General features: G+C 34.2%; 3 protein-coding genes across 11 annotated transcripts in view; 2 read left to right on the plus strand and 1 right to left on the minus strand.

Moving 5' to 3' along the window:
* The window catches only part of Nrm (neuromusculin), a 427,671-nt gene extending 413,399 nt beyond the window's left edge, over positions 1 to 14,272 (plus strand). For 5 of the 8 annotated variants that reach the window (XM_072016774.1, XM_072016771.1, XM_072016773.1 and 2 more), the window contains 2 exons: positions 1,437 to 2,183; positions 10,986 to 11,125. In XM_072016774.1, coding sequence (XP_071872875.1) covers positions 1,437 to 2,180 — 744 coding nt within the window. In that variant the 3' untranslated portion in view covers positions 2,181 to 2,183; positions 10,986 to 11,125. Of the gene's footprint in view, positions 1 to 1,436; positions 2,184 to 4,882; positions 4,951 to 10,985 lie in introns of all 8 variants that reach the window. The other 3 variants (XM_072016781.1, XM_072016782.1, XM_072016777.1) reach the window with 3 other exon arrangements.
* Positions 1 to 26,384, minus strand: part of Kar (monocarboxylate transporter 10-like protein kar) — a 195,950-nt gene that overhangs the window by 113,962 nt on the left and 55,604 nt on the right. The gene's annotated exons all lie outside the window — the stretch shown is intronic.
* LOC139994009 (choline/ethanolamine transporter flvcr2a) lies at positions 19,385 to 25,905 on the plus strand. The gene is made up of 7 exons (XM_072016252.1): positions 19,385 to 20,100; positions 20,832 to 21,063; positions 22,479 to 22,716; positions 22,950 to 23,161; positions 23,310 to 23,413; positions 24,235 to 24,345; positions 25,101 to 25,905. The coding sequence occupies exons 1-7, from the start codon at positions 19,889 to 19,891 to the stop codon at positions 25,426 to 25,428; spliced, it is 1,437 nt and encodes a 478-aa protein (XP_071872353.1). The 5' UTR covers positions 19,385 to 19,888; the 3' UTR covers positions 25,429 to 25,905.

Raw genomic sequence — 26,384 nt, forward strand, 5'->3', positions numbered from 1 at the left:
GACAAAATTCGATTGGAATTCATAATTTGTTTTGTAAGAACGAAGCTACATTTTTCGAAAAGAATAGATGGAAAAGATAGAATGGAACAGATAGGAAAGATTGAACGTGATACGATAAAGCGTTTAAATTGTATAATACATTTTTCTCTTCGATAATCCTAACAAGTTGATTTGCACGTTGATCATGTACGATTGACTTGTTTTCAATAGAGCCGTGCCAACGCTATAAATCATATACGACATACGCGAATGACACACGGAATAAATAGTAATATCAGAAAAAAATGCTTCATTCAACGTTATCTGTCATATGATCAATAACTTCGATGAAATTTTCGTTCTCGGAACAAATCGCTTTGCCAGTGAATGAATCAAATAGCCAATTGACGTCGAATATATCGTAGCAGTTTGAACAATATTTGCATATTAAACTTTAATTCGACGAATAGCTATCTGTTTCTGCCGGAACGGAATTGAAATAAAAATTAAAAGGTACAAAATGTTTCGGTTTTCTCGTTTCACTGACTTATCAAGAGAAATTTCTCAGATACAATTAATATTATATAGAATGCTATTATTTGAATTAAGATATTTTCTCAGAATGATTTGCAAAAAGTGAAATAGCCATTGTGTCTCTACGTTCTCCTCGATAAATTCTCTTTCTCTCAAGAACTTTGTCGAAATTTCAACTTTCGCTTCATCGCTAAAGACCAACGCATATTTCGATCCTTTTATCGTTTAATTCATTCGTATAACAAAAGATCGATATCCAAATAATGGAATTACAATGGCCTTTCATTTCCTTCGTCAAATTTTATCTCGCATCATTTCAAATTTTAAATTTATCGGAACAATCGCATCCCTCTCAATACTTCCAATTATTCCATTGTTAAAATCATTCGTATAATAAAGAATGCATATTGAAATCTCAATGGACCTATCTTCCAATCATTTGTCTCAACACGCATGCGGTAATTACCCACTAGCACGATCGAAGGATAAAATAATAGTTCGCTAATTTCTCTAAAGTACCATCGAATCAGCGAAATTAGTTTAATTTGTCGAACATTTGCTCTCAAAAATTGTCAAAGAACGAACCTTCGATCGCCTTTCATTTCTCCTTTCTTTCTGCTTTTTCTTTTCTTTTCAAAGTTGAAATTTCATCTATCACCGATGATAACCACATATCCCGTAAAATATTTTCGATTTCTACCGCCAAAATCATTCATATAACAAAGAATCTATATGCATAGGAAAATCCCGGTAGACCTTCCTACAAGCGACCAATCATCTCTCCGACCGCTGATAATAATCCACTGGCGCTGTTTCGAAAGACGAAATAACATTTCGCCTCCGGGTTCGGTATCGCGATATCCGCCACTAACGACACCTCCCCCGACGGCCGTATCCCCAGCGACTAACCCTGCCTGTTGCAGACCGACAGCCTATACAACTACAAAGAACACTACCAGCAGCAACACCGGCAGGAGATGCAGCAATACAGCTATCCATTACCGAGCAACAGTTCCAGCCAACTAACACTGCCACTAACGCGCAGCCTCTATCATTCCTCGATAGTTAGCCCCTTGCAGACCTCGTACGTGCACGCGAACAGCCGACCACCGACCTTGCCACAGCACGAGAATCATCTTCCCATGGTGGCTCATCCCGACGAGGAGCAACAGAACTACGCGAACCACGACTCTACGAGGCAACCGCGCCGCCATTCGGGCAACCGGTCAAGCGACCGAAGTCAAAAGTACAGGAAGCACAAGCGTAGCGAACGGAAGCAAAAACAGAGGCGGCCAGAAGCTTCCAGGAGAGCAGACGCGTACGCGAGCGCGCCCTCCTGCGAGACGAGCTTCCACCAGGTCCAAGAACTCGGTATACCCGAGACTTACAAAATCTCCTATCCCCATTACTACGAAGATGACATCGCGGAGTGTCCAACCGACTATCACAGATCGAACCCGAGTTCTCGTCAGCAGATCTGGGAACGACAGTCGAATCGTTGCCCACCGGAGAGCACGCACTACGCGGACACAGGTGACACGAAGAACCGGAACAAGTCGAAGAGGATGTCGTCGAACCTTGGCGATGGGCGGTCGCCGTCCGCGCCCACGATAATGCAGTACGCCGAGCTACACTTCCGGGACGTCGGTCAGGAGATCGATGTCTAAAAGGTCAGTTGGGCGGGTTCGGGTTTCAGGTTGTTTGGGAATTTACGCTGTAGATTGTTGGTTGCGATATACGTGTTTTCGCAATGAGAAGTCTTGTCTCGGGTAATTAATATGTTGTAAATCGATACGCGAATAGTCATATAAAAGTAAAAGAAATTTTAGTCGAGTTCGATGATCTCACGTTGCAAATTATAGTTGCGGTGGTTGGAATAATTGATATGCCGTTAATATGAAATTTCGTGCTAGATGTTTCTCTTTTCTTTTTCTGTGATATAAAAATTGGAAATTTTTCATCGAGTTCCAGGGTGGTAGGGTATATGCTAATCGATAGTATTCTTTTATTGGAAAGTTTGATGGTTGAGATGATCATTTTACGATTACATAGATACGTAGATAATTTTGTTTTGTTACGCAAAAACGCAGAATTTGCTGATCTTACGATTGAATTTAATCGTAAATATAATAAATATCATGTAAATGATAAAGCAAATAGAGAATTTTAAGTTTGTGAGGGAAGGAGATGGGAAATTAGAAATGAAATTGTTCATACGTGTTTATATAGAGAACATACGAAATTTATATAGGGATTCTGTAATTAGAAGCTTGAATTTAGAATTATGGTAGAAGGAAATTTGAATCTTTCGCATTCATTAATGAGATATCTCGTTGTTCGAGCGACGCTCTCAGCAAGATCTCGTGTGACCTTCTATCAAAGTGAGATATGTCTCCTGCGAAGATTTGAAATGAAAATTAGTTTAACAGATATCTTGTTCACAAGTATGGAAGGATCAACGATAAACGTATGTTATACCACATTAAATGCGAAAATTGAAAAGCAAATACACGAGATATTTCGTTCGAAATATCGCGTCGTAATATTCCTCGTTTATAAATATGAAGAGATTGTCGAAAAAGGATATATTTGATACGTTGATACTTATATGAAAAATAATTATATCTGAGAAATCGTTTGCATTTACATAAAGATTTGTATATACGATGGAATCATAAAATAGAATATTTTGATTTTAATAATACATTATAAATTGTGAGTACATATTATTATAAAATACAGTATAAAAAACGTGCAGACGATTGAAATTTTTACATTGGTTTTCTAAAGAATATTTAAAATGGGAAGATTTCATATGATAACAAATTACCAATCTTCTTGATATTAAACAACAGATCCGAAAAATTTTTCATTAAAAGGTGTTTATAAACTACAGCGTGAATTCTTGAATCGATATTACCAAATCGAAGCGTTATTAACAAATCAATTCATTAATCGGTTCATCTTCGACAGAAAGAAATAAAAAAGATCGAAAAATAATAGGAGATTGAATGTTTAGAAATTTCTACTAAAATTATTGACTACTAATCACTAATAAAATATTATCCATTAAAAAATTTAGAATAATATATTAACAACAAATTATAATAACAAGTAATAAAAAGATCATTATAATTATAACTAACGAATTATAAGCTGGGTACATATCGTTTGGATTACATCCTAATTTCGCAACGGAGAATAGCAGGTATGGAAAAATTAAACATTTTGTTTCTTAGAAAATTGTTTCGTTGTTTTTACGTGTGAATTCTCTATCCTTCGAAATTTAATATTACACCGTCGTTGCGACTGTGTCCGTTTGTTTGCGTTTGTTTCTGCGTGTATGATTTCTTGCATTCGTTTGCCTCTTTTATCTTTCATTTCTTGCATTCTAAATATGCTTTCGAGCTTGCCATTTTTATAATTTTAATAATTACCAACAACGGATTTGCATTTCTTTTTTCCTCCTTTGTTTCTCGTATCAACTTGGTCGGTAAGTATTTTTAAATTGAAACCAGCTAGCGGAGAAAAAGTCGATTAAACCGCGTGGAATTGAAAACAAGTAAATTGGACGATACGTAAAACGAATTTCGTAGAAGAATTTTTCTGTTGAATATCACAGGCTTGGTGATATTGCGATTACCTAAATATTACAAACGCTTGTAACTGTATTAAAAATCTCGTTTATAAATTCCATGTCAAACGTTTGAAAATTTCCCTCCAGTTATTTCATCGAAATAACGACTGTTCGATATTAAAAATAACAATGATACATTTCCTCGCGTAACAAACGTCGAAACTTAAATAAATTGTTTTGTAAATCTCTGTATCGAAAATTGCGTTTATTTAAACATCGATACTCAAATACTTAATATATCAATTTTGCCGAAAATGTTTATTGTCATCGATTAAACGATCAAAATTCTGAAAAATTGTTAAAAACGTTGAATACAGGAAGTATCTTAGCAGAAAGGATTAAATGAATAATATACAGTGGTTCGCGGAAATATTTGAACACGTACCACACAACAATTTCATATCTATGTGTTATATGAAACGTTTTGACATTTCATTAGCACCATAATGAGAGACACGATTGTCACGATTATATGTATATTTGTGAAATTTTACAATTCTCGTTACAGCGCTCGTTACAGTGCTAATGAAATTACAAATGTTTTATATGACACGCATAATATATTTAAAAAAGATGACGAGTGTTCAAGCTGTTTTGTGAATCACTTTAAGTATAATAAGCAGATTATGGAAGAACCCTGTGAATGAAGATTTAAACGATTTGTCGCTTGTACTCATAACGATATACAGGGTTGTCATACATAACAATTGTATTCCAAATGTTTGTTCGTAGGAGGGTCAGCAGACAAAGAGCGATACGTACATTTACTAGGACATTTTGGCGTCCGACATGCCTTGTAGGTACATTGTATTCTATGAATTACGTCGTATTGCTTAGATTTGTTATCAGTATGGCGATCGATCCGACATGTGCGCTGCGGCATATGGACAATGAGGCTCTGTTTGTAGAAAAAGCTTTTGACATTGTAGTTTTTAATCCTTTGCACTTGATGATAAAATGTATATCACAGTTTTGTTATAGAGATATATCTTAAAAATCGCTAATATCTCGAACACGGAGATATTTGTTGGGATTATATAACAGGTAATCGTTGTTGGAGATTTATCGTTCGTTCGTTCGGTGAGTAATTTCTTGAATTAAACGCGCTTAACGTGATTTCACTCTCGAATCTCGATTCCCCGATCTTATTCTCATTTTAACGAATAAACGAACATTCGATGTTTCGAAAGGAGTTCTCACATAAGATCGAAGTCACGCGTGTTAACAATTATTTTTTCGTATTTTCCTGAAACTTGTAAAATTTCTTAATCGTGATAACATAGAGTTAGTTAGCTCGCAGGAACGGGATAGAAACTTAACGATTAGACGGGAAATGTTTAAAAGAAATTTATATTTTCATAGACACGAATAAAGAAATAAAACTTAAAATGAAAATCTTACCGTAACACATTCGCAGCGTGTTAATGAAAATAATGAATTAATAAGAAAAATTCTCAAACTTTTATTTGCTTTTCGATGTCAATGGAATTTGTAAATTTTTATACACCGTGCCAATAAATTTCGAAACAGTTATCTACGCTTATCGGCGAATGACATAACTTCTAAAAGAGTAACAAAACGTGTACGTCTGAGATTTAAACTTTTTTCGCTGCGTTATATGATTGGATCTACAGCGCGGAGATAAACGCGTCGTCTTATTAGACTATGCTCATTCATAATCGTTTAATTGCCTTTCCACGGTCACGTTACTTGTCGAATCGATAATCCTCTATAGATAAGTGGCGCCAGTTATTTAACAGAATTTATATCTCGATAGAAAGCGAGATACTCTAGAAATCGTAACTTCTCGAATTCGAATAATTTTCAAGTAATTTTCATTCGAAATAATTCTGAATTTAATATAATTTACTAATCTGTTTAAAAGGCTTGCAGCGATATCTGAAAATTCACATTTAACGACTAATGCACATGCCTATTGCTCTGACGATATTTTATCATTTGCTCTTAATTTTTCATCCTCCGCCTCGATAAACTTCTTCGGGCCATTTTTTATAGATATTTATCTAATAAATTCAATCTTTTGTTATGAAAGAAATCTAATAAAAAGTCACGTGTATGATAGTATGTTTTACGTTAGTAGTATCTTCTTGAGGAATGCGTTCGTTGCTAACAAATTCCAGACGTTTTTCTGCGATTGTTTCATTTAGTCTAAATGCAAGCATTATTTGTTCGAATTTAAGCAGCTTACCGTTTGTTACAAGCAACAAATACGCTCGGCAAATGCATCATAGGATTTAATATCAACACTTGCTAAAAATAGGGCAAATTATTCAAACAATCTGGTTTAGTGGTTTATAAAATCAAAAGAACCATAATGATACAGATAGCAATAAAAAATGTTAAGTAAGAAAAATGAAAATATCTTTTTCACAATTCAGGTTTTAATAATAATAAGAGTTGCGATAAAAAATAATCCGATATTCTACACCAAGGAAATACTATAATTCTATGATAAAAATTTGAAATGTTTCAAGTTCGAACGGTACCTTGCCAGCGACCAAAATCGGCTTCCTACTTTTAATCAGAGTTTCGAAGCTTTTTCCAGATATAAGCGAAAGAAGCTAAGCCAGAAAAGCAGCGAATAGGTCACGTTCGCGTCATAAACTCAATCCCAATCGCAAACTTTAACAAACTACTGATTCCAAACTTATGGGCGTTGGTAACCCGAATTTCATCGAAACGATGCTTCAAATTAAACACTACCATCATATCGTAAACTTCATAGCAAACTATCTATTTGTTAAAAAAATTCATTTCAAATAACCCTTCTTTTTATACTTCGATTCTCCTTAGTATTAATATCGCACGATACAAGGATTAATAGTTCGAAATTAAATCGTTGATTCAAGAAGCGATGACTCATAATCCTAATGTCCACGTGTAAGGAATTCTTAACTTACAAACTTTCAACAAGAAACTTTCCTCTCAAAATTTGAATATATTGATAGATTTCAAAAGTAGGACGTTAATTCAACGATCTTCAGATGCAGCGTTCATGAAAAAAATCAACTAACAAGTGCAAAGGATTAATTTGTCCTAATCTCCGTGCAACTTCCACAGCTTTCCCGGTTCGGCTGCTACATTTACGAGAAACTTGTATCAAAGTTCTATATACCAATACATAGCATGCAAGGAAAAACAGAAATCGAATACACGAACTTTTTACCACACGAAAGAAACAGCATGATAAAAATACAGCGGTACCAACGAAAAGAATACTATGGGATTTGCCATTTAACTCTTCGCCTACGAAATACTCTAAAAATGACCACTTCCCGTAGAATACACAATTCTATACAATAATAGTTGTTCCAAATTTTTCATGATTTACAACAGTAGAGAAATGAGTGGATTTAGCCCGCCAAATACAAATTCGAAAGAAGCAACATCTCATATGCACCATACGCTTAACTAATATACCTAACTTTTGACTTTTAAATTTGCTTACAGATACTTTAATATCTCGCTGTACTTTACGATACGTCTCGCAATATCTTTGATATTTAATTTCATTAAAAGTACTCTTACCCCGTATTCGCGTCAGTTCACGAAATTAGCCACTCTTGTCGGATATTAGCGACGTACAAAACAGAGATCCGCGTTGTCACGTTCGCGAAACGAAGCGACGTATACGTCTGACTGATCATTAAAATTCTAACAGCAATGAACACATGGTTTGTTCGTGGAACGATAAAGCTGTTCGGGTGGCAGGCGCGCGTCGAAAGTTTCGAGGTGGAATCGGCGTCGATTCATCGTCGAAACGTCGCTCGATGATCGCTTTATCCGGCTGTGTTCGATTGTGCATGCTAGGATTAGAATGATCGCGGCAGCAACGGCTTCGTGGACGAGCCACGTTGTAGCATGCTAGCTGGATGCCTGCTTTTAAAACGTAGACAGCATATTGATATATCGTGGTCCGATGCTGCTATCTCGATCGATGCGTGGGCCTTCGTCGCGATTCGATCGGCGTACAATATGCATTTACCGTGTCGAAAGATTCCAGGTTTTTTCCACGTGTACCACGTTTCACGGAAAACCCGCGGAACCGAAAATATCGGAGAAAAATCAGTCAGTTTCTTTTGACGTCAATAACTCTGAAAACATGCATCTTTCGAAATAATTCAATTCTTTAGAATCCTTTGACAATGGTTATCGCGAGACACAAGGTTTATTATAACATAAAGAAGAGCAACTACGAGGCAGTAATTTTTAGAATCAACAGAAATGTAGAATAAGGTAGGATTATTTGAGTCAAACCGAGTATTATAATTTGCCACTGTAAAATTCAATTATAAACAATTTTTAAGCGACCTGCATTTGAAAATAAAATATTTAATTCGTTATAGTGGCGTGTCCTCGATGACCATAATTTCGAGCCAGGAAAGAAGCTCGCTCGTCTAATATTAATATTTTCAGTGTCGATTATAATTATATCACCTCGTTGTCAGTTATAGTAACAGCGCATATATTGTACATATTACTTTATTTCTGAAAGTTACTTTGTTCTTTTTTTTTTAAGTTTTTTAAACATATAATATCTCACTGATTCGAATCATCGTATCTTAGCGTGCATGTATACGTTGGAAAGGGAATGAAGCGAAAGTAGTAGCAGGCCGTACATAGTCAGACAGTCTGGAGAGTGAAACGATATCGATTAGACACCTTGATATATTAAATATTATTCGTTGTAAGAAAAATGACGATTGAAGAATGAAATCCGATAGTATTTTGAAGCTTATTTACTATTGTATGTAAATGCGAAAATCGTTTAAAAATGTTGCAGATTTTCTTCTATATACTTGGAAAATTTCTTTCATAGTAATTTTAAATATTGAGTGGACGCTTGTTATAAATCAGTGAAATATTACAATGTAATATTAATAACGCATCTGCATAAATGTTGTTAACGTGTATAATGAATAATAACGATGATTATAAACGCCTAAATGAACCGTAGTATATGAAACATAATACGTAATGAAGAATCTGGCAAATTATGTCTACATTGCTATCATTATGAAACGTAGCTTAAAATTTACCTTTTTAAAATAATAATTACATTTTATCTTTTATCATTTAAAAAATCTTTAACATTTTAATTTTATTATTATTTGAAAACATTAGAAGTTAGTATAGCGATAAATTTCTTACCGTGTAACGATATCTCGTTTGATCTATTTAAAAAAATCTTTATACATTTGTTTTAAATATGAATATAATGCAAAACATTTTTTTCAATGGAATTCAACATAATACTCTAGGACGTATAATCTATTATTTCAAAAGTTAATTAACGATTCGATATTTTACGAAACTTTTACCTACAAAATAAATATCTTCAAATATTACTAATTTACGTAACGTAAGTTCTATTTTTTTTTTTTATTAGATCTTCCAAGAAGGTCCTAAAAAGAGATACCAAAATCTTGTAAAAAAAAAATTAACAGAAGTGTTTCTTTTAGAAGGAATATTAAAGAACCACATTCCAACCATACTGCGAAACTATTTTATACCTGATGTTTAATCACATAGAGGCTAGTGGTAGAAAATGAAGAAGAAGCAAAAAGATGATGAATAAAAGGATAAGGAAATGAGATGAGTAAAGTTTCGGGATTAAAACTTGAAAAGATAATATGGCATAGATAAAATATTCTTTAGGACAACTCTCTTACGAAGTAAAGCGATTTAAATTTTAATACATATGCATAGCATTAAAGGTATGTTCTTTAAAAATATATGAAATTATATGATATTGTTTAAAGTTGTATTAATCTGTTATGAATCGATCGATTTTTTAAACGCAAACATTTCAAATAACATAAAACTACGAAAAATATATATCGGTGATGTATAAACTTTAAAGTTCAAAGTTCAGGATTCTAAACTAGATTCGGATTAGATTCAGCTTCGTTAGCCAGAAAGCTAATATCGTGATTATAACTTGCCGACCACCTGCGATTTCTATCTCTTGGTAATGCAGAGGAAGACGAATCCATATCTGGAAGAGATATTACGAACGGAGTAGAATCTCGAATATCTAAACTAATTAACTAATGGACAGGTAATTGGATTATTTATACATTTACAGGAAATTTAAATATGTAAAAATATACAGGATACACATGATACGCAAAAATATATATTCTTGCATATATTCTTGATCAAGCCAGGAGATTCTCGTTCGTTTCCGATTGTATCTGCAGAAAGTACTTTCAATTATCTACGCTAACACGCTAACAATAGAGCTAGCGATACCGCAACTTCTACCATTCATCATTACACGAAACATAGTGGAGATTCTACCGTAATGTTACAATAATAAAATACCAAGAATATTTCTCTTCTAGTACGATTCAATAATTCAACATAAACCCACTATCGTGGTATTGAGAAACGCTATAATTGGGGAGTACGAATGATAAGCGACAAAAGAGATAAAGAATGAATATTTTAATGAAAGACAATGCTAGATCCGATATTAAATATTGCAACTTCTATGAATTAATTTTAACTTTCAGAAGAAACTTCACTTTACGCTTCTCGTTTATTTTTACATAAGAAATCACCGATTGATCGCTTGTATCTACGATCCTTAAAACTTTCGAACGCACCCAGCATAACATAAAAACGATTCGTTCGACGAGAAACACAGTCTAACGAAGAACGCTTTTACTTTTTTCTCTCTGCTGTTTCCATGAAACTTACATTAGCTTCGAAATATCCCTCCGAGCTCGAACGCAGGAGGATTCGAGCGTTCGCGTAGCCGAAGAGAACATTAGACTAAGGTGTTCGTTGTAATGTTCTGTTTACGCAGCCCTTCAAGCCGGAATTTTCGGATCTCGACTACGCGGACGTGGACTACCGCTCCTACGGGCCGATCAACTACAAAGCTGCCAGCATCGCGCTCCTCCAAAAACAGCAACAAGCACAGAAGCAACAGCAACAGCTTCAAGGACGACGGCCGCAGATGTATGGTGTCACAGACGAAAACGAAGATCTTCTTTAATTTGTTTTCCGTTTTCATTATCTCCAATTTGTCTTCCTTTTGTCAGTGATTGTCTTTGTCCGTGATTTATCGCAGTTTATTCCTCGATGTTCTTCTTTATCTTTTGTTCCTTTAACTCTTAATTGATATTATTGGGTTGTAGATAATTCAGAAGAATTTAAGTCAGGTTATTTAATTCGTTAAGGGCCAACTATGCATGAATGCAGTATACCTCATTTGGAATTATTTTTAGGTCAATTCGCATCATTGAATTCTGTCTTTCGCAATTCGCAATTATTTGCTTCGCATTTCTCTGCGCTGACATTTTTCCTTTGTATCCTATAATTCTATGAAATCTATTGCATGTTGAGTAATGGAAGTTTTTGTTTGTTTAACAAAGTTATCTAAAATACTCGTTATTCGTGATATGTTTTTATTTTATTACACGGAAGAATATATTAATTTATCTACCTTTTGCAATAACGACGAATCGACGTAGCTTGTATTCGTAATTGTTTCATTGCTTGGTGCTTGGTAAGTTCATTATAGAGTGACTATTAATACTTCGTGTCAGTCTTAACTTATCGTGTAAAATATGGAATAGAGAGAAGGAGGAGATAAATAAAAATTAAACTTTCTAGAATTACGTAACCAAACTTAAATTTAATACAAATTTTCGTGCTCAACTATGATCCAACTGTATTGGTTGAAAGTTAAGTTTCTCTTTTTTTAACGCGATGTTACGTGAAAATTATCTCGTGGTCATAATAATATCGTAACGTGTGTAAGAATTGTGATTAACGTTGTGTTGATTACGTAAGCTTCTCTTGCGAGCTTTAATGTTATTACGGATGAGTGTATACCTCGTTTCTATCATAGTTCAGTTCATCATTTTGACGAACTCGCTGCGAGTGCACTTGGAATGAGAATATGTTTTCGTTTCGAATCGATTCGTTAACGTTCAAGTCTTAAATTTACCGACCTCAAAATCTTCTCATTCTTAAATTTTAATCCTTAATTCATCGAATCTCCGACTTTTCGATTATTCGTATCTTGAAATTTTTTAATCTTCAAATTTTCATATACTTCGATTTTTTTAATCTTACAATCTTAAGGAGACTAAGTAAAAATTCCAACATTCACATCTCAAAATCGAACATTATTTGAAAAAATTGATAATTCAAAAGATGTTGAAAAACAATTATTTTCGTTAAAAATATGTTACCATTGCGTTACTAATGCAAAGTTCAGTAAACATTTCACAGCGAGTTCACCGATGCGCCTACATCTCAAAGCCAAAGAAACAGTTACTTGCTTCAGTCGTGTCCCGAAAGACTTGCACCAAGGACTAAACCGATCTAACGTCCTCCCAAATCAACTGATCACCAAATCGCGTCTTCCTTTGCATCCTTTTACAAAGCTAACTATGTCGATAATCTTATACACCTAAAATAACCTCTCTTCCATCTTAACATCTAAGAAAGGTAATTGGATTTCCTTGTTGCGGGACTTTCGTACAAACGACCAAGGACCTATACAAAATCGATATGATTAATCGATAACTATAGCCTGAGGGACGCGATTTAGATAGTCGGTACGATCCACGAGAAGGACTAGCGAGTTACGATACCTGTAAATTTATACATAAAAGAATTCGTACGCGAAATTATAAATAAATGGTACGTTTATAAGCTATTACCATGTGTTCTGGGATCAAATTGTCTAATTAACAAGCGGCTAAAGGGGCGAACGATCGATAAACGTTAAATATTAAATATACAAATATATACATATAGTATATATACATATATATATATAGTATCTTGTTAAATGTTAAAAGAAGAAGATGATGAAGAAAAATTGAGACATATCGCAGCCATTGTCGAGCTCTCGCGCGTGTCTCCTCGAATTCGCGATCCTCGCGAGATTGCCGGCTATAATTAGTGTAATTCTCCTCGCTTCTTGCTCCTTTCAATTTTTTGTAACATAAATTCTCTCCCCAACTATGTCCCACCGTTTGTAAGTTTGTACATTATGCGAGGAAACGAAGTTTCCAAGAAAAATCCACGAGGAAAATCCCCTCCAAAAAAAAAAAAAAAAAAAAAAAGAACAAATAAGAAAGAGAGAAGAAAAGGATGAAAATAGAGAAGAGAATAGAAGAAAATGACACAAGAACACGTCGAGAACGCAACTATCGTCATCGTCTCGAGCAAGTTTTCGTCCGATTTCTGGCGCTTAACGAACGAAACTCTGTCTCACATATCGTTCTTGTAACAATGTTTTCTTCGTGCTGCCATGGCAGAGTCGCGTATGGTAACATGTGACACCGAGACGGAAGCAACCAGACAGCCAGGGAACAGCGGTTTATCGTTAGATCGATGGTGGATCTCCGCGAAATCGTATTTTTGCCGAGGGAAACCGACCTCCCGCCAACTGCAACGCAACGGTTCGCCGCAGGATTCATTGGAGGAAAAATTGGATCCTCCAAACAATTCTGGCCGAATCGTTGACGTGCTTCTACCGGAAGCCGCGCCATGCGCCACGGTTATTAATTTTTCTCATTTTTCTTCCTATTTAACTGTCGACCGATATGAAGTTGGACGATAGTTGGACAAAGATTAACTCGTGTTCATTCCATAATTGATTGTATCGTGAGTTTGATCAAGCGAAGAGTTTGGTTAAATGAGGATGAGAATCGAATTTTGTAGATGCGAGACGAGAATTGGTTCAATGAACATTGTTATATTATCGTTTGTATACTTGTACCGTTGTTTCTTATTGGAGAAATTATCAGTAAAATAATTAATCGTCTAATTTATCAACACCTTTGCTACCGAGGTTCACGAAGAGATCCAAATACCATAATTCATACGTGAATTTTCATAATTGTACACGACGTTTTTGGTACTATACGTACACGATATTACCAAGTTGCTTAATTTCAAAGTACTTCGTTTTAATTTCATCCTGCATTTTATATGATAAATATCATCCATGCTATCTATCTCGCAAAATGTAGAATACAAATTAGATTAAAGAAGATCAAATCGTCTAAGTTAAAACTAATATCCACACAGTTACCATCACCCATAACCAAACGATATCAGTCAAAGATTGATACGCGCAACAAACCATAGCAAACCATTTCATACGATTCGATCGTTCTTCTAAAAAGAAAACTAACGTTCACGCGCGCGGAACAAATTCGAATATTACTCAGCACGGAAGCCATGATGAATCTTGCGGAAGATCTTTGAGAAACCGCACTGGTTTCGTCGTTCAACTAGTTTCGCCGATGGTAAATTTACAAAATCCAATAGATGTCTGGTCGGAAGTATCTCGCGTGAACTTATCGTCCAGCCATCCGTTCGTCGAGACATCTCAACTTTCTAATGGAAAATCGCGTCGAATTTCAGCAAGTTTGAGACACCTTCGACCAACACAGTTTCCATTCGTTGATTCCCTTCTGGTTGTCTGGGAAACCGGGAATGTGTCGCTGTAACTGTTTAGATATCCGCTGGTCCCGTCGGTAACGGCAAAACATAGTGTTTGGTATTGTTAAAATTCACAGAAACAGAAATTACGCCGCGGAACCAAAGTTTTACGAACATACGCTACCATACAACCTCCATTTATTTGAATTTCATTCGTTTTAGTTTTAACTCCGTGTGTATTTTAATTTCAACTCCCGTCGATTAAATCCATTATTATTCGAATGTGAGTTCTTATTGTTAAATCGTTTAATATATTCGTAGTATTTATTTTTCTCCGTTATTTAGGTGTTGCAAACTTCGATACTATTTCCATTTCGTTCGTGGTATATCGCTTGCAATGGAATATTCGAGGTTGTAAATACTCCTCGAATTAGTAAACATTTTATTTCGTCTAATAGATTACAATGATTTTGTAGAGGCATAGGACGATAAAATATCTTCAATTTATCGTTCGATCGTTGTTATCTTTTCCTTACAAAACATACACAATACGAAATGTTAGATAGAACATGCGTTTCGTTCGTAATTAAAGATATTAGAAAGGAAATAAGGATAAGTACATTTCTCTGATTTTGATGTCGCTTTACAGATAGAAAGTAGTGTTTTAACATGATAGGAAATTGAAATTGAAGATGAGAACAGATCATTACCCCGAAAGTATAAGCCTCTTGAAGGTACACACTGTAAATCGATTATTCAACGATCTCGCACACGAATGGAAATCATAAATCGTAGGGAGAAGCAATGTCCTCTTAGTATATGAACTGTGATTGTCCCACGAAGAGTTCAGATAAATGGAGTGTTGCGTTGGTATTGTATTTCTTCGAGCGGAAGAATTATCACGAGAATGCACAGGAAACACGTTGAACCGTGCCAAATAATATTACGAAGGGCGATCAGGTCTGTTCGTTCGATCAGTTTTAATCGTGATCGAAACGATGAGAACATTTTCGACGTGAAATCACAACTCTCGATGCTTTCGTCGAGGAAACCGGAACTTGATTTCCGCTTGATGACACGCGTTACCATACTTCATTCCACGTTCTTCCTCTTCGTCGTTCTTCGACAGACTTTGAAACCCTCCGAATTGACGAATATTTATATATTTTCCAGACCTCCTTGCACAATCGGGCAAATTCGAGACAGTCTAAAAAATCACCAGCTACGAGTTGCGAATGCTTAATAAATTCTTCTGTATAAAAATGAAATGAATCAAATTTTACAAGTGAATTTTAGAAGGATAAATTTCGAAAGGCTATATCGATTGTCCTGTTCGACGAAAAATTGTAAAGATTGTTCGTGCAAATAGAGGTTTGTAGTCTACAATTTGTCACTCGTCTATTCGCTAAATATCATTAATTTGTGAATAATTGTGCAAGAGAGAACTAGTGGTCGCGTGAATGTTACGTGGGTGTTCGATTCCTGGCCTCTATTGTACAGTTAACTTAATTAGTTCGTAACATACGAAGCGTCCCATTTTTAGTTCTATCAGTTTTCTAAAACCTTCTATCAGTCAGTCTTTTTATCCTTGTGGATGTTTTATTTTATATCTGTGCTATTTTAAAAGTTGGAATCTTTTTCTTTCGTCGCTTTAATTCGTTGCTTACTTTTATTCTTTCGTTCACATATATAAAAATGCTCTTTCTAGAGCTTATATCGTAAAGTATAAATCGTTAAAACATTGGACATTTCGTACGTTACGTAGGAGGATTATCGAACACCGTGAACTTGCACGTTGAAACTTATATTTCATTTCATAACGGAACCGTAATTTTTCATTCTCCGGTGTGGAACAAAAATTTGTATGCGTGTGCGTGTGTGTATAAAGTTCGAACGAAAGTTGAGTTCTCGACCAAGAAGAACCTATATTCGTCAGGATGGTCGATTTAGGATGAGAATATACGAGCTACCGTAAAAGAACGCTAGCTAGTCAAAGATAACGCGATATCGCGAACGTAGCTCGCGTGTTCAACAAGAACATTGTAATAAAACAAGCAAACCAAAGAAATAAAGAAAAAGGGAATAATAGAAGAAAGAGAGGAAGTGAGAAAAAGTAATTAAAAAGTAATCTTTTCCACGTGTTTTTACATTCAAAGAGTCGCCCTGTGTGAACTGTTGCTCGGTGAATTGAATAGTTTGTAATACATAATGTATACAGTACGTTAACACGTTAAATATCAATTGTACCGGATTACGGTCCCAAAACGTTACATAGTAATTATTAAACAATAAATTGTATACAATACGAGTAATCGTTAGACTATGTGTATAGATATAAATATAAATATAAATGCAAATATAAATATAAATATAAATATAAAAACGAGACACTTTAATATTAATCCGTACGAAATAAAGAAATAAAGATAATTGTTCTTTCAACTTCGTAACGATAACGATCCGTCATTTGTAATATATTTTCGAGGACTCGTTTCAAATGAGAGACAGATGATTTTTCGAGGATTTCAAACCGGGACACGTGTGTGTGCGTCTGATTCTCGGGAGACAAGGATTTAAAAAGAAAAAAGAAAGAAAAGAAAATGACGTTGCGTATAATGTAAGGTATCCGCGTCACGGTGTGGTAAAGTACCGACATTGCGTGCCTGATTCGTTTGGTATTCGTTATACCGTGTTCTTGCGTGCAATGAAAGAGGTGAAACCGATACTTACAGCGGATAGTATATTTTTTTTCTAAAACATTAGTTGGACACTTAATGGCGAACTGTTGAGTCATGGTTAATTATGTAAATAATCGAGGGAGAATCAAACGAAACGCGAGATTGTAAAGCTGTTAATGGCTTATATGAAAGAAGGTGCATCATTCGTGGTTTTATGTTTACAGGAAATAATATGATTGAACAAAATTAAATTGAACTCACATTATTGCGAAGATGAGAGTAAAAGATCTTTATTTGAAATATTATAAAGAGTATTATAAATAGAATGGCGTAAAATTATTAGAAGCCTGATAAAGATAGAAATACTTGTTTTACTTTGTTTTGTAAAGATTTCCTTTATAAGGATAATATACGAAAATGTTTGTTTAATAAGATAGGAAATTTATATCGTTATAATTTCTTTGATTTGTTACTTACGAGACTCAACGCCGTAGCAATTTCTAGCGTTTGATAATTTTTAATAATCGTTGATAATTATTTGAATATTTTCTCTACAAACGAAGCGTTTGTTTGGCAATAAATCGCCTGTAGAAGATTCACCTAATTGCAGGACGAAATTTTGGTACTGTACCATACTCGATTGTCACATATTTTTACAAATGGAAGAAAATTTCCGGGTGCACCACTCAGTCAGTCATAGTTTTTCCGACGTTTTTTAATGTTACCATTGATGTTAATGCATTTAAGAGTGTCACGGAGTTTATGAAGAGAATTGTGTCGGAGATGTTTAATTTTGTAATAAATTATGAACTTATGTAACTCAGAGAGCCTCAGATTTGCATTATCTTTATTGTTAAAATGTAATATCTAATAAACTTCTGTTATATTCATTACACGACATTTCTTTACTTACGTTACGATCGAACATTAAAATATTCTATATTTTGCAAGGGAAATTAAATTAAAAATACTTTGAATTACACGAAACAGTATATAATTAGCATTTTGTTATTATTTATTATACTTCTGAAGGTTTGAAGACAATGATGAAACACAAAACAAAAGCCTAAATTAGATATCGACGATAACTATGAGTAAGTTAGATAACGCGTATCAGGAGTTCTATATATAATACCAATTAGAAATTTGGATACAATTAATAGAGAAACGTAACGAGATTAATTTTCAAGCTTTTAATTTAGAGAAAAGAAAATAATTCTTAAGTTAACTTCTATAGAACTTATAATAAAAATTCCAATAAGATTCTATATCTGTTTAATTAATATAAACGCGACTATTTAATTTAAATTCTAAACGCCACTAAAATTTTTCAGTTTCGAAAGAAACTAGAAATAAAACTTAAACTAAAAAAAGAAAGAAACAGAGAAAAGAAATTCAGCGATCTCTCTTTTACCAAAGTCATATTTACCAAATGTATATGTTACGATTGGTCAGAATCGATTCTTTTTTCGTTAAGTATTTGAAGATTTATTTCAAAGGAATCTTTAGACGAAAGAAATATACCTACGAGCGTAATATCTTTAGGAATTATTCGAAAAGGAGACGTTGAATCGAATCGCCCTATTCCCATTTGGCGTCGCAGCAGGAAGACTATAGTCGCTTATACTTGTAAATTGCAACATTGACTAAACCCTAAAGACTACAGAACGGCGCCAGAGGTTTTCTCCTCACAAACATCTCGCCGTTCAACACGAATACCGAGATTACTATGCATTCTATCAACTGTTTGCTTTCGAAATCATGCGCCTGATAGAAGTCATAAAAGTATTTTAATACTTTGTCGTGTACCTTGTGAAACCTGGCTGCGGTTACAGCTTCCAAAGATTTGCGAAGAATCTGCTATTTCATCTAGATTAAAGATTACAACGAACGTTTTTTTGCAAAGTCAGTATAGAAAAAAATTGGCAGTGATCGCTAATGAATCGATAAGAGATCGAGATTAGATCAAGATGGAAAAACACTAACGAAAGGAAGGATCAATTAGATTCGACGGTGGCCTAAGACCTAACAAACGCGATAAAAATCACGATAACAGCGAATACGGAAGGTAACTTGGTGGCAAATACGATTGTTTAATCGAGAGTCGAGATAAGACGTCAAGCAATGGCATTGTGTAGACGGAATTCGTCAGTGATCGCGATGGAGACGATCACGCAGGATACATGATCGTTTTGAGTTCAGAGAATTCCTCCAGTATAGAGAATTCGTCTGTCAAGTGTCGAAGAGAAGGAGAGTTGGCGCGATCAGAAACCTAACTAACTTTCTAACTAAATTCCTAACTTCGTTTGAGAAAGAAGAATCGGCCAGGGAGGATCGTCGAACGTAAACAGGGAGTGCACGTTCCTCGCTAATGGCAAGCAGAAAATCGAAGTTCCATAGTTTTCGCAATTGACGAAGATAGAAGGTATTGGTCGTGAAACGAATTTGCAGGAGAAAAATTTGCAGAGGACGAATATGGAACTATTTTAACGAATAGAGTCATCTTGTGAAAGTATTCGGAATTTTGTTGTCGAAGATTTTGTTCGGGTGTTGTTTCGTCGCATAAGTTGTTGTTTCGATTAAATTAGGAAGAAAATTGGAATATCGTCGAAGAAATAATATGAGGATGACAGAGGAAAAAGATCTGAACGAAGTATTGTGCGTGAATAATTTGGTGAAGGTAGTAAATGGCAATGAAAAGAACAACGATAATCCACTGGAAACGAAAGTGTATAAGAGACGATGGCTGATGTTGGGTTTGTTTATTCTGTACACGGGAATGAGCAACTTTCAGTGGATTCAATATTCTATAATCAGCAACATAGTTAGCAGGTATTTGAACTTGTGTTATTCAGGAATCGAATTATAACAATTTGTACGTGACTCGTTGTTCTATATCGTAAATTGTTTCATTACTGGTGATCTTTGTCTGGTAAACTAATGTTCGATATATCGAATAAATAGATTCACTTAGAAATATATATTTACTTGTTGAAATATCGTATTAGCATTTATTGAAATATTTATTGATAAATGCTGTTAATTTTTCGAGCAACACGTACGTTCAAAAACAGTGATAATCAATTTTGTAAATGCCTCAAATCTTGTTTATTTAAAAATCTGAAAAAATGCAAACAGACCACATACGAAAAATATAAATACAAACACGGTGGAATGACTCTTGTTTTTCCAAATCAGAAGACAAAGATAACATTAATTCCAGCAATTGCGTTAATTATTCCAAACCATGTGAAAAATATCCGTGAATCATCGTTGAATTTACATTCTGAAATCATCGGTATAATAATAATTTTAAATTACCTTTAAGTTAAATTTAAAAAAAAACTCATTGAATTATAAGTAATATATAGTAAGAGAAAAATTGAAAATTTTTTAGAATTCAATGAACTATAATTACAAGTTGAATTTAAAAAAAACTCATTGAATTATAAGTAATATATAATAAGAGAAAAATTGAAAATTTGTTAGAATTCAATGAATTATAATTACAAGTAATACTCGTGAGAAGGAATATCAGAGATTTGAATAAACACGTTTCTCAGGTACTATGGCGTTTCTTCATTGACTGTCGATTGGACAGCAATGACGTTCATGGGCTATTACGTGATTTTCATTTTTCCTGCTACATATATGGTGGATCGAGTCGGATTTAGATGGACTAACATTATAGGCTGTGGTGCTACCTGTCTTGGTTCGTGGATCAAAGTTTTGTCCGTCAGTCCTGACAGATTTTACGTCACCTTCATTGGACAGTCTCTAGTTGCTTCTACGCAGGTTAGAAATTAATTCCTCGTTTCTTATTCGTCTTCATTAATGGTAATTTAATTCTCAATTGACATGCCAACAGATACAAAAAAATATGGATTAAAATACTTAATTTTTAAATATTGGCAGTGTTATTTAGTATTCTATACTTTATAGGAAATAAATCATTGTGTAAAATATAGAACACTAAATAAAATGAGATACTTTAAAAATATTCCAATTTATTGATGCCACAATTCAGAATTTCAGAATGTTTGAAACTGAATTGGATTTTTCAAGTTAAAGTAAATAAAAATCAATAAAGATTGATAAGAGCAGTGAGAAATTTATTAATATTGAATTTGTTTGGAAAAATATGTTTTCAAGACGTCCTAAAATTTGAAAGGTTCAAAGTTAAAAACTTTGCTCACGCGTCGCTTTAAGTAGTATGGTACGGTTCGTGTCAGACTGATCCAGTTAAAAGTTGTGTAAAACAAAATAAGCGATGTAATAAATCAATCCTAATCAACGGGCATAATATACGACTTGGAATACGATCGATTATACTTACGGCAATTATTATTATTTCGCACACACTATAATCTGTCTGCACCTGTAATTTTCGACCAAAATAATTAAAAACAAGTTTTCACATTGTCGGAAGATTATATTTACAAATTTGACGACGTTGCGTTTGTGATAATCGCGTGAGTTATAAACTCAGGTACGTGAAGCAAATTCTGAAAACGTGTCATAAATTTTTGCTAATGCAAGGCATTACAAGTCTAGTCGAACTTTATGTACCAGGCCTTAACCCCGAAACACTATCTCGTAGAAAGATTTATGCTCGTTCAGTGACTGCATTTCGAGCTTAATGAAACCTTTGTAATTTGTAACTCCTGCTTCGGAATACATTGTAATTTCAATGTCTACAGAAACTTTGCCTCGTTCGAAAACAAAAAAAAAACAAAAAGGAAAAGGAAAATCCAGTTCGAGTTTCGAAATTCTATGGAAGAACGCAACTTAAAATTTTATCATTTCGAATAGAACAAAACTTGTTTATAAATGTATCGTGAGAATTTTTGTCCGTGTGTCTATGCTGTAATTATGATTTTTAAAACTTTGCTGGTCCGTATAACAGTTTCTCGAATGAAACTTAAATAATTATTAGAATTACTTTTAGTAATTTAAAATGTTTTCTGGGAAATGATTCTTTTCAAGAAATATACTAAATAAATAATAGTATTTCACAATAATCCATATAAAATATAGAATACAACGTAACAATTACATCTGACAATTGAATATTTTTCAACTACAACTTAAAACTTTGTATATTCAAATAAGAGGCAGCACGGCATATAAAATATTTACATAAGCATTTAAATATACTTTAATTATATATAATATAATTTTATATCACATTTTTTTTTTTTTCGTATCAGACGATAATTCTAACATTACCTGGACGTCTGGCAGCGCAATGGTTTGCCGCCAATGAACTTTCCACAGCTACGTCATTAAGCATTTTTGGCACCCAGATGGGGATAGCCTTAAGTTTCTTAATTACACCGATAATAGTGAAGAATCATGAAAATCTTGACGATATTGGCGCGAGCTTGTCGCACCTTTTCTGGATCGTAGCTATCATCATGACGATTGCGTTAATATTAGTTATAACATGTAAGCAATTTCTTTTCACTTTTCAATGAACATTAATAAAATTTAGTAACAATTTCTAAGTATATCGTGAATTAATGAATTTTTTTTTCAATCGGAAAAAATTGTTGAAGGTAATATACACAGAGGAAAATTGCAAAAAATCGAAAATTATATTTAACACTTTAATTACTAAATATTATATCGTTCAGTGTCGAACATCTGATTTAATAAAAAAAAAATGTTACTTCATACAGTGTTCGAGGACGATCCAAAATTACCGCCGAGCAAAACACGAGCTCTGCAAAAATTAAATCGAATGGAACTTGAAGAAAATATTATGCAACCCATTAAGAGATTGTTCAGAAACAAAAGTTACTTGATTCTCTGCAATTCGTACGGTTTGAGCATCGGTGTGTTGAACGTCGTAGGAACGCTACTAAATCAAATATATCTCGCACACTTCGAGGTGAGCTGATCAACAAAGAAATTGTTTCCCATAGATGTTTCTAATTTTTCGATTTCAGGAAATTCGAATTCTAGGGAGAACCTGAATATGCTCACGTTACACACGTCGATTATACAGGTCTAATTATGAAACGTTGAACATTTTGCAGCACGGTGAGGAAGACGCGGGTAAAATCGGTTTGGCCATGATCATTACAGGAATGATAGGTGCTGTCACTTTTGGAGTGATTCTCGATAAGACACATAAATACAAGTAAGAAAATTTTATTCAAATTTCTTCGTCTGTCTTTGGAAGATTATCGCGTAGATTCTCCCTCTATCTTTGCAGCTACATTTTCTTTTGCATGAACTTTATTCTATCGTTTCTATCTTTGACGCTTATTAGCAAACAGAAATACCGTGTCAGATGATCCATCTTTTTCATTTAACTCGTCCGCTGTAATTCAATTTTTAGTAATTCAACAGTTCAAGTTCTAACACTTTCGTGATCGAGTACTTTTTTATTGTTGGCGAAAATTTCGTTATCGATTATTAAGAACGAGAAATAGCAATTTTCTATCGGAAAAAAATAGTATGCACTGGAGCGTGTAAGTGTGAAAAAGTTAGTATGCCAGTAAGTTAAATTTCAGATAATAAACTGAAAGATCATTGAAAGACAGAATGATAAAAGCAAAGAAAATTCTTCGAGATCGTTTAATTTTTTAATCTAATGGCATTTTCAATAATTTATCGATTGAAACTCCATCGCCAAGATACAATATCGGATTATAAACGATTTTTTTCGAGATATAAAAAATATTCTGCGTATCATATAGAAGAGTATAAGTGTGCTTGAAATGCGTGTGTATGTGTGCGTGTATGTGTATCCAACAGAATTCGCTATTTCTAAATCCAACATAGTACTCTAAATGTATTCATTTTGTGAAAAATGGATCAACCTGGACAGTGTTAAATCAAATTCCTGATATATCGTACGTTTCTGTCGCTGTTCATATTTTTTAACATGTACCTCGCCAACGTGTGTCTCTCTTTTTTTTAATATTTTATAACAAAACTGGACATATGTACTTTCAGGGAAACAACCGTAATCGTGTATTTTCTCGCACTGTGTGGACAGCTATTCTTTTCTACGTTCATGTGGCTCGAAATGAAATGGATGGTATACCTGTCGGCTATTTTTCTCGGGTACTGTATACACGTCCACTCAACACGTTTTATTAACATCAGATCATTTCAATTAACAACTTCATGTTCAAATATCTATAGAAAACTACGTCGTTAATCGCGTTGTTAATTACTTTGTTAATTACTTTACGCAGTAACACCAAGTTCCTTCGATCTTTCAGTTACCTCGTAATCGATGAAATGAAGCATAGTTCAACCTCATTCGATTTATTTAATTACAAGAGGATATTGTCGGTTTCGTGCTTATCGTATTGAAGCTTCTCAACTTGCAAAAAAATAAATTCGAATTAAAATATACTAGGATGTCGTAAAATGTTATCCGTCTAATTGTCAAAAAATTATCTCACGTCTTTCAGAAATGAAAAATTTTGTCATACTTTGCCGCAGCTCTTGAATCGTCGTTACCGCGTCGTCAAAATTTGTAGCATCGATCATCGTCCAAATTTTCTTTCACCTTTCTCTATTTCTTCTTTTTTTTTTTTTTTTTTTTTTTTAATCGACTATAACGGCAAAATTGAATAAAAATTATAATACGTCAGTGATCTGTCTGATCATCATCGAAATATACGATAGAAATATCAAGTTCTTTTTCAAGCTTTCCACCGTCTCTTTACTTGAACTATGGCTTTTACGACAGCACCATAAATTGTGACAGTGATCATCGTCGAAATTTTCTTCCACGATTCACCCTGCAACTCATTCACTCGAAATTGATTCTAGTGCAACTCTAAAGTGCAATTACCCACTTTCTGTAGGTACTTCCTAGTCGGTTACGTAGCCTTAGGATACGAAATGTGCGCGGAATACACGTACCCGGAGTCCGAGGAGATAACGGCGGGAATTTTGAACGTGGCTAATAACGTTTACGGAATTGTTCTCATTCTGATAATGGGCCGATTGCTGGAAGTATACGGGGATATTCCGGTGCACGTGGGACTTTGTACGGCGCTGGTCATCGGTTTCATCATGACCGTGTTGACGAAGGACGTGCAAAGGCGTCAGGATGCCAGAAAGGGCGTGCATTACGTAGGAGTTAAACAAAGTGAGAAAAACAACGAGTGCAATGGATGCGAGAAAAAATAATTGGATCGTAATGATTTCTGATATCGACATAAATTTACATTTAATCCTTTCCTGGATTATTCTCGTGTATTATGTATAGTTCTGTTTTCGTACGTTTCTATATACAGACAACACCGAGACGTAGACGCGTCAAGAGATGCTCGTGTGACATATGTTTTGTGAATTAATGCGTGATTGTACGGAAATTTGAAGAGAAGATAAGATAATAAACTATAATTAGCAATTATAAGTGACTGTATCGAAAGAAAGCAGCAGTGAGTAAGAAGATAAAAATTCGAATAAATAATAATAAACACGAACGAATGTACTACAGTAGCAGATGTTTTTAATCGAATTTAATTCGTGTATCGAAATAAACTTCCTGTTATAAACAAAATTTAGGGTGTATAGAATATTAATTTAAAATAATTTGTACTATCAAGTAATTTATTATTGATCCTGATAATAAAAAGCAACGGAGCGGTCTGATAACACAAATATTTGTTCGATTTATATTCTGAATTCAATTTTAATTCCATACTCCATATTCACCAGAGGAAATACAAACACGATAAACCTACGATTTAAAAAAAATACTACGAGAATCCGTTCTAATTGATCCGTGAATCGTCACAAAAAGACGCTCGGTGCTAGAAATGAAATTGTTTAATCTTTTGCAGACAACATTTGCAGTGGACTGAAGTTTAATAAACGTCTGCTGGTCTGCCGAAGAACGCTAAACATTTTTTGGCAAACTTGAATTGTATAATAGAAATTGTTTAAATCGTACGACTTTGTTCCTACGTGTATTTAAAAACATATGTTCAACATCGAGCGAGTTCATTAAAGTAGAATGTTTAGAATAAAAATAAAAGAATGAATCCAGGCCACAGACGTTCGATATTAATATGTACCATCGAAAAACTTCCAGAATAAACTGAACGAAAAAATAGTAAAAGTATCCAATAATCTCAGCT

The sequence above is a fragment of the Bombus fervidus genome, chromosome 14 (assembly GCF_041682495.2).
Source record: "Bombus fervidus isolate BK054 chromosome 14, iyBomFerv1, whole genome shotgun sequence".
NCBI lineage: Eukaryota > Metazoa > Arthropoda > Insecta > Hymenoptera > Apidae > Bombus > Bombus fervidus.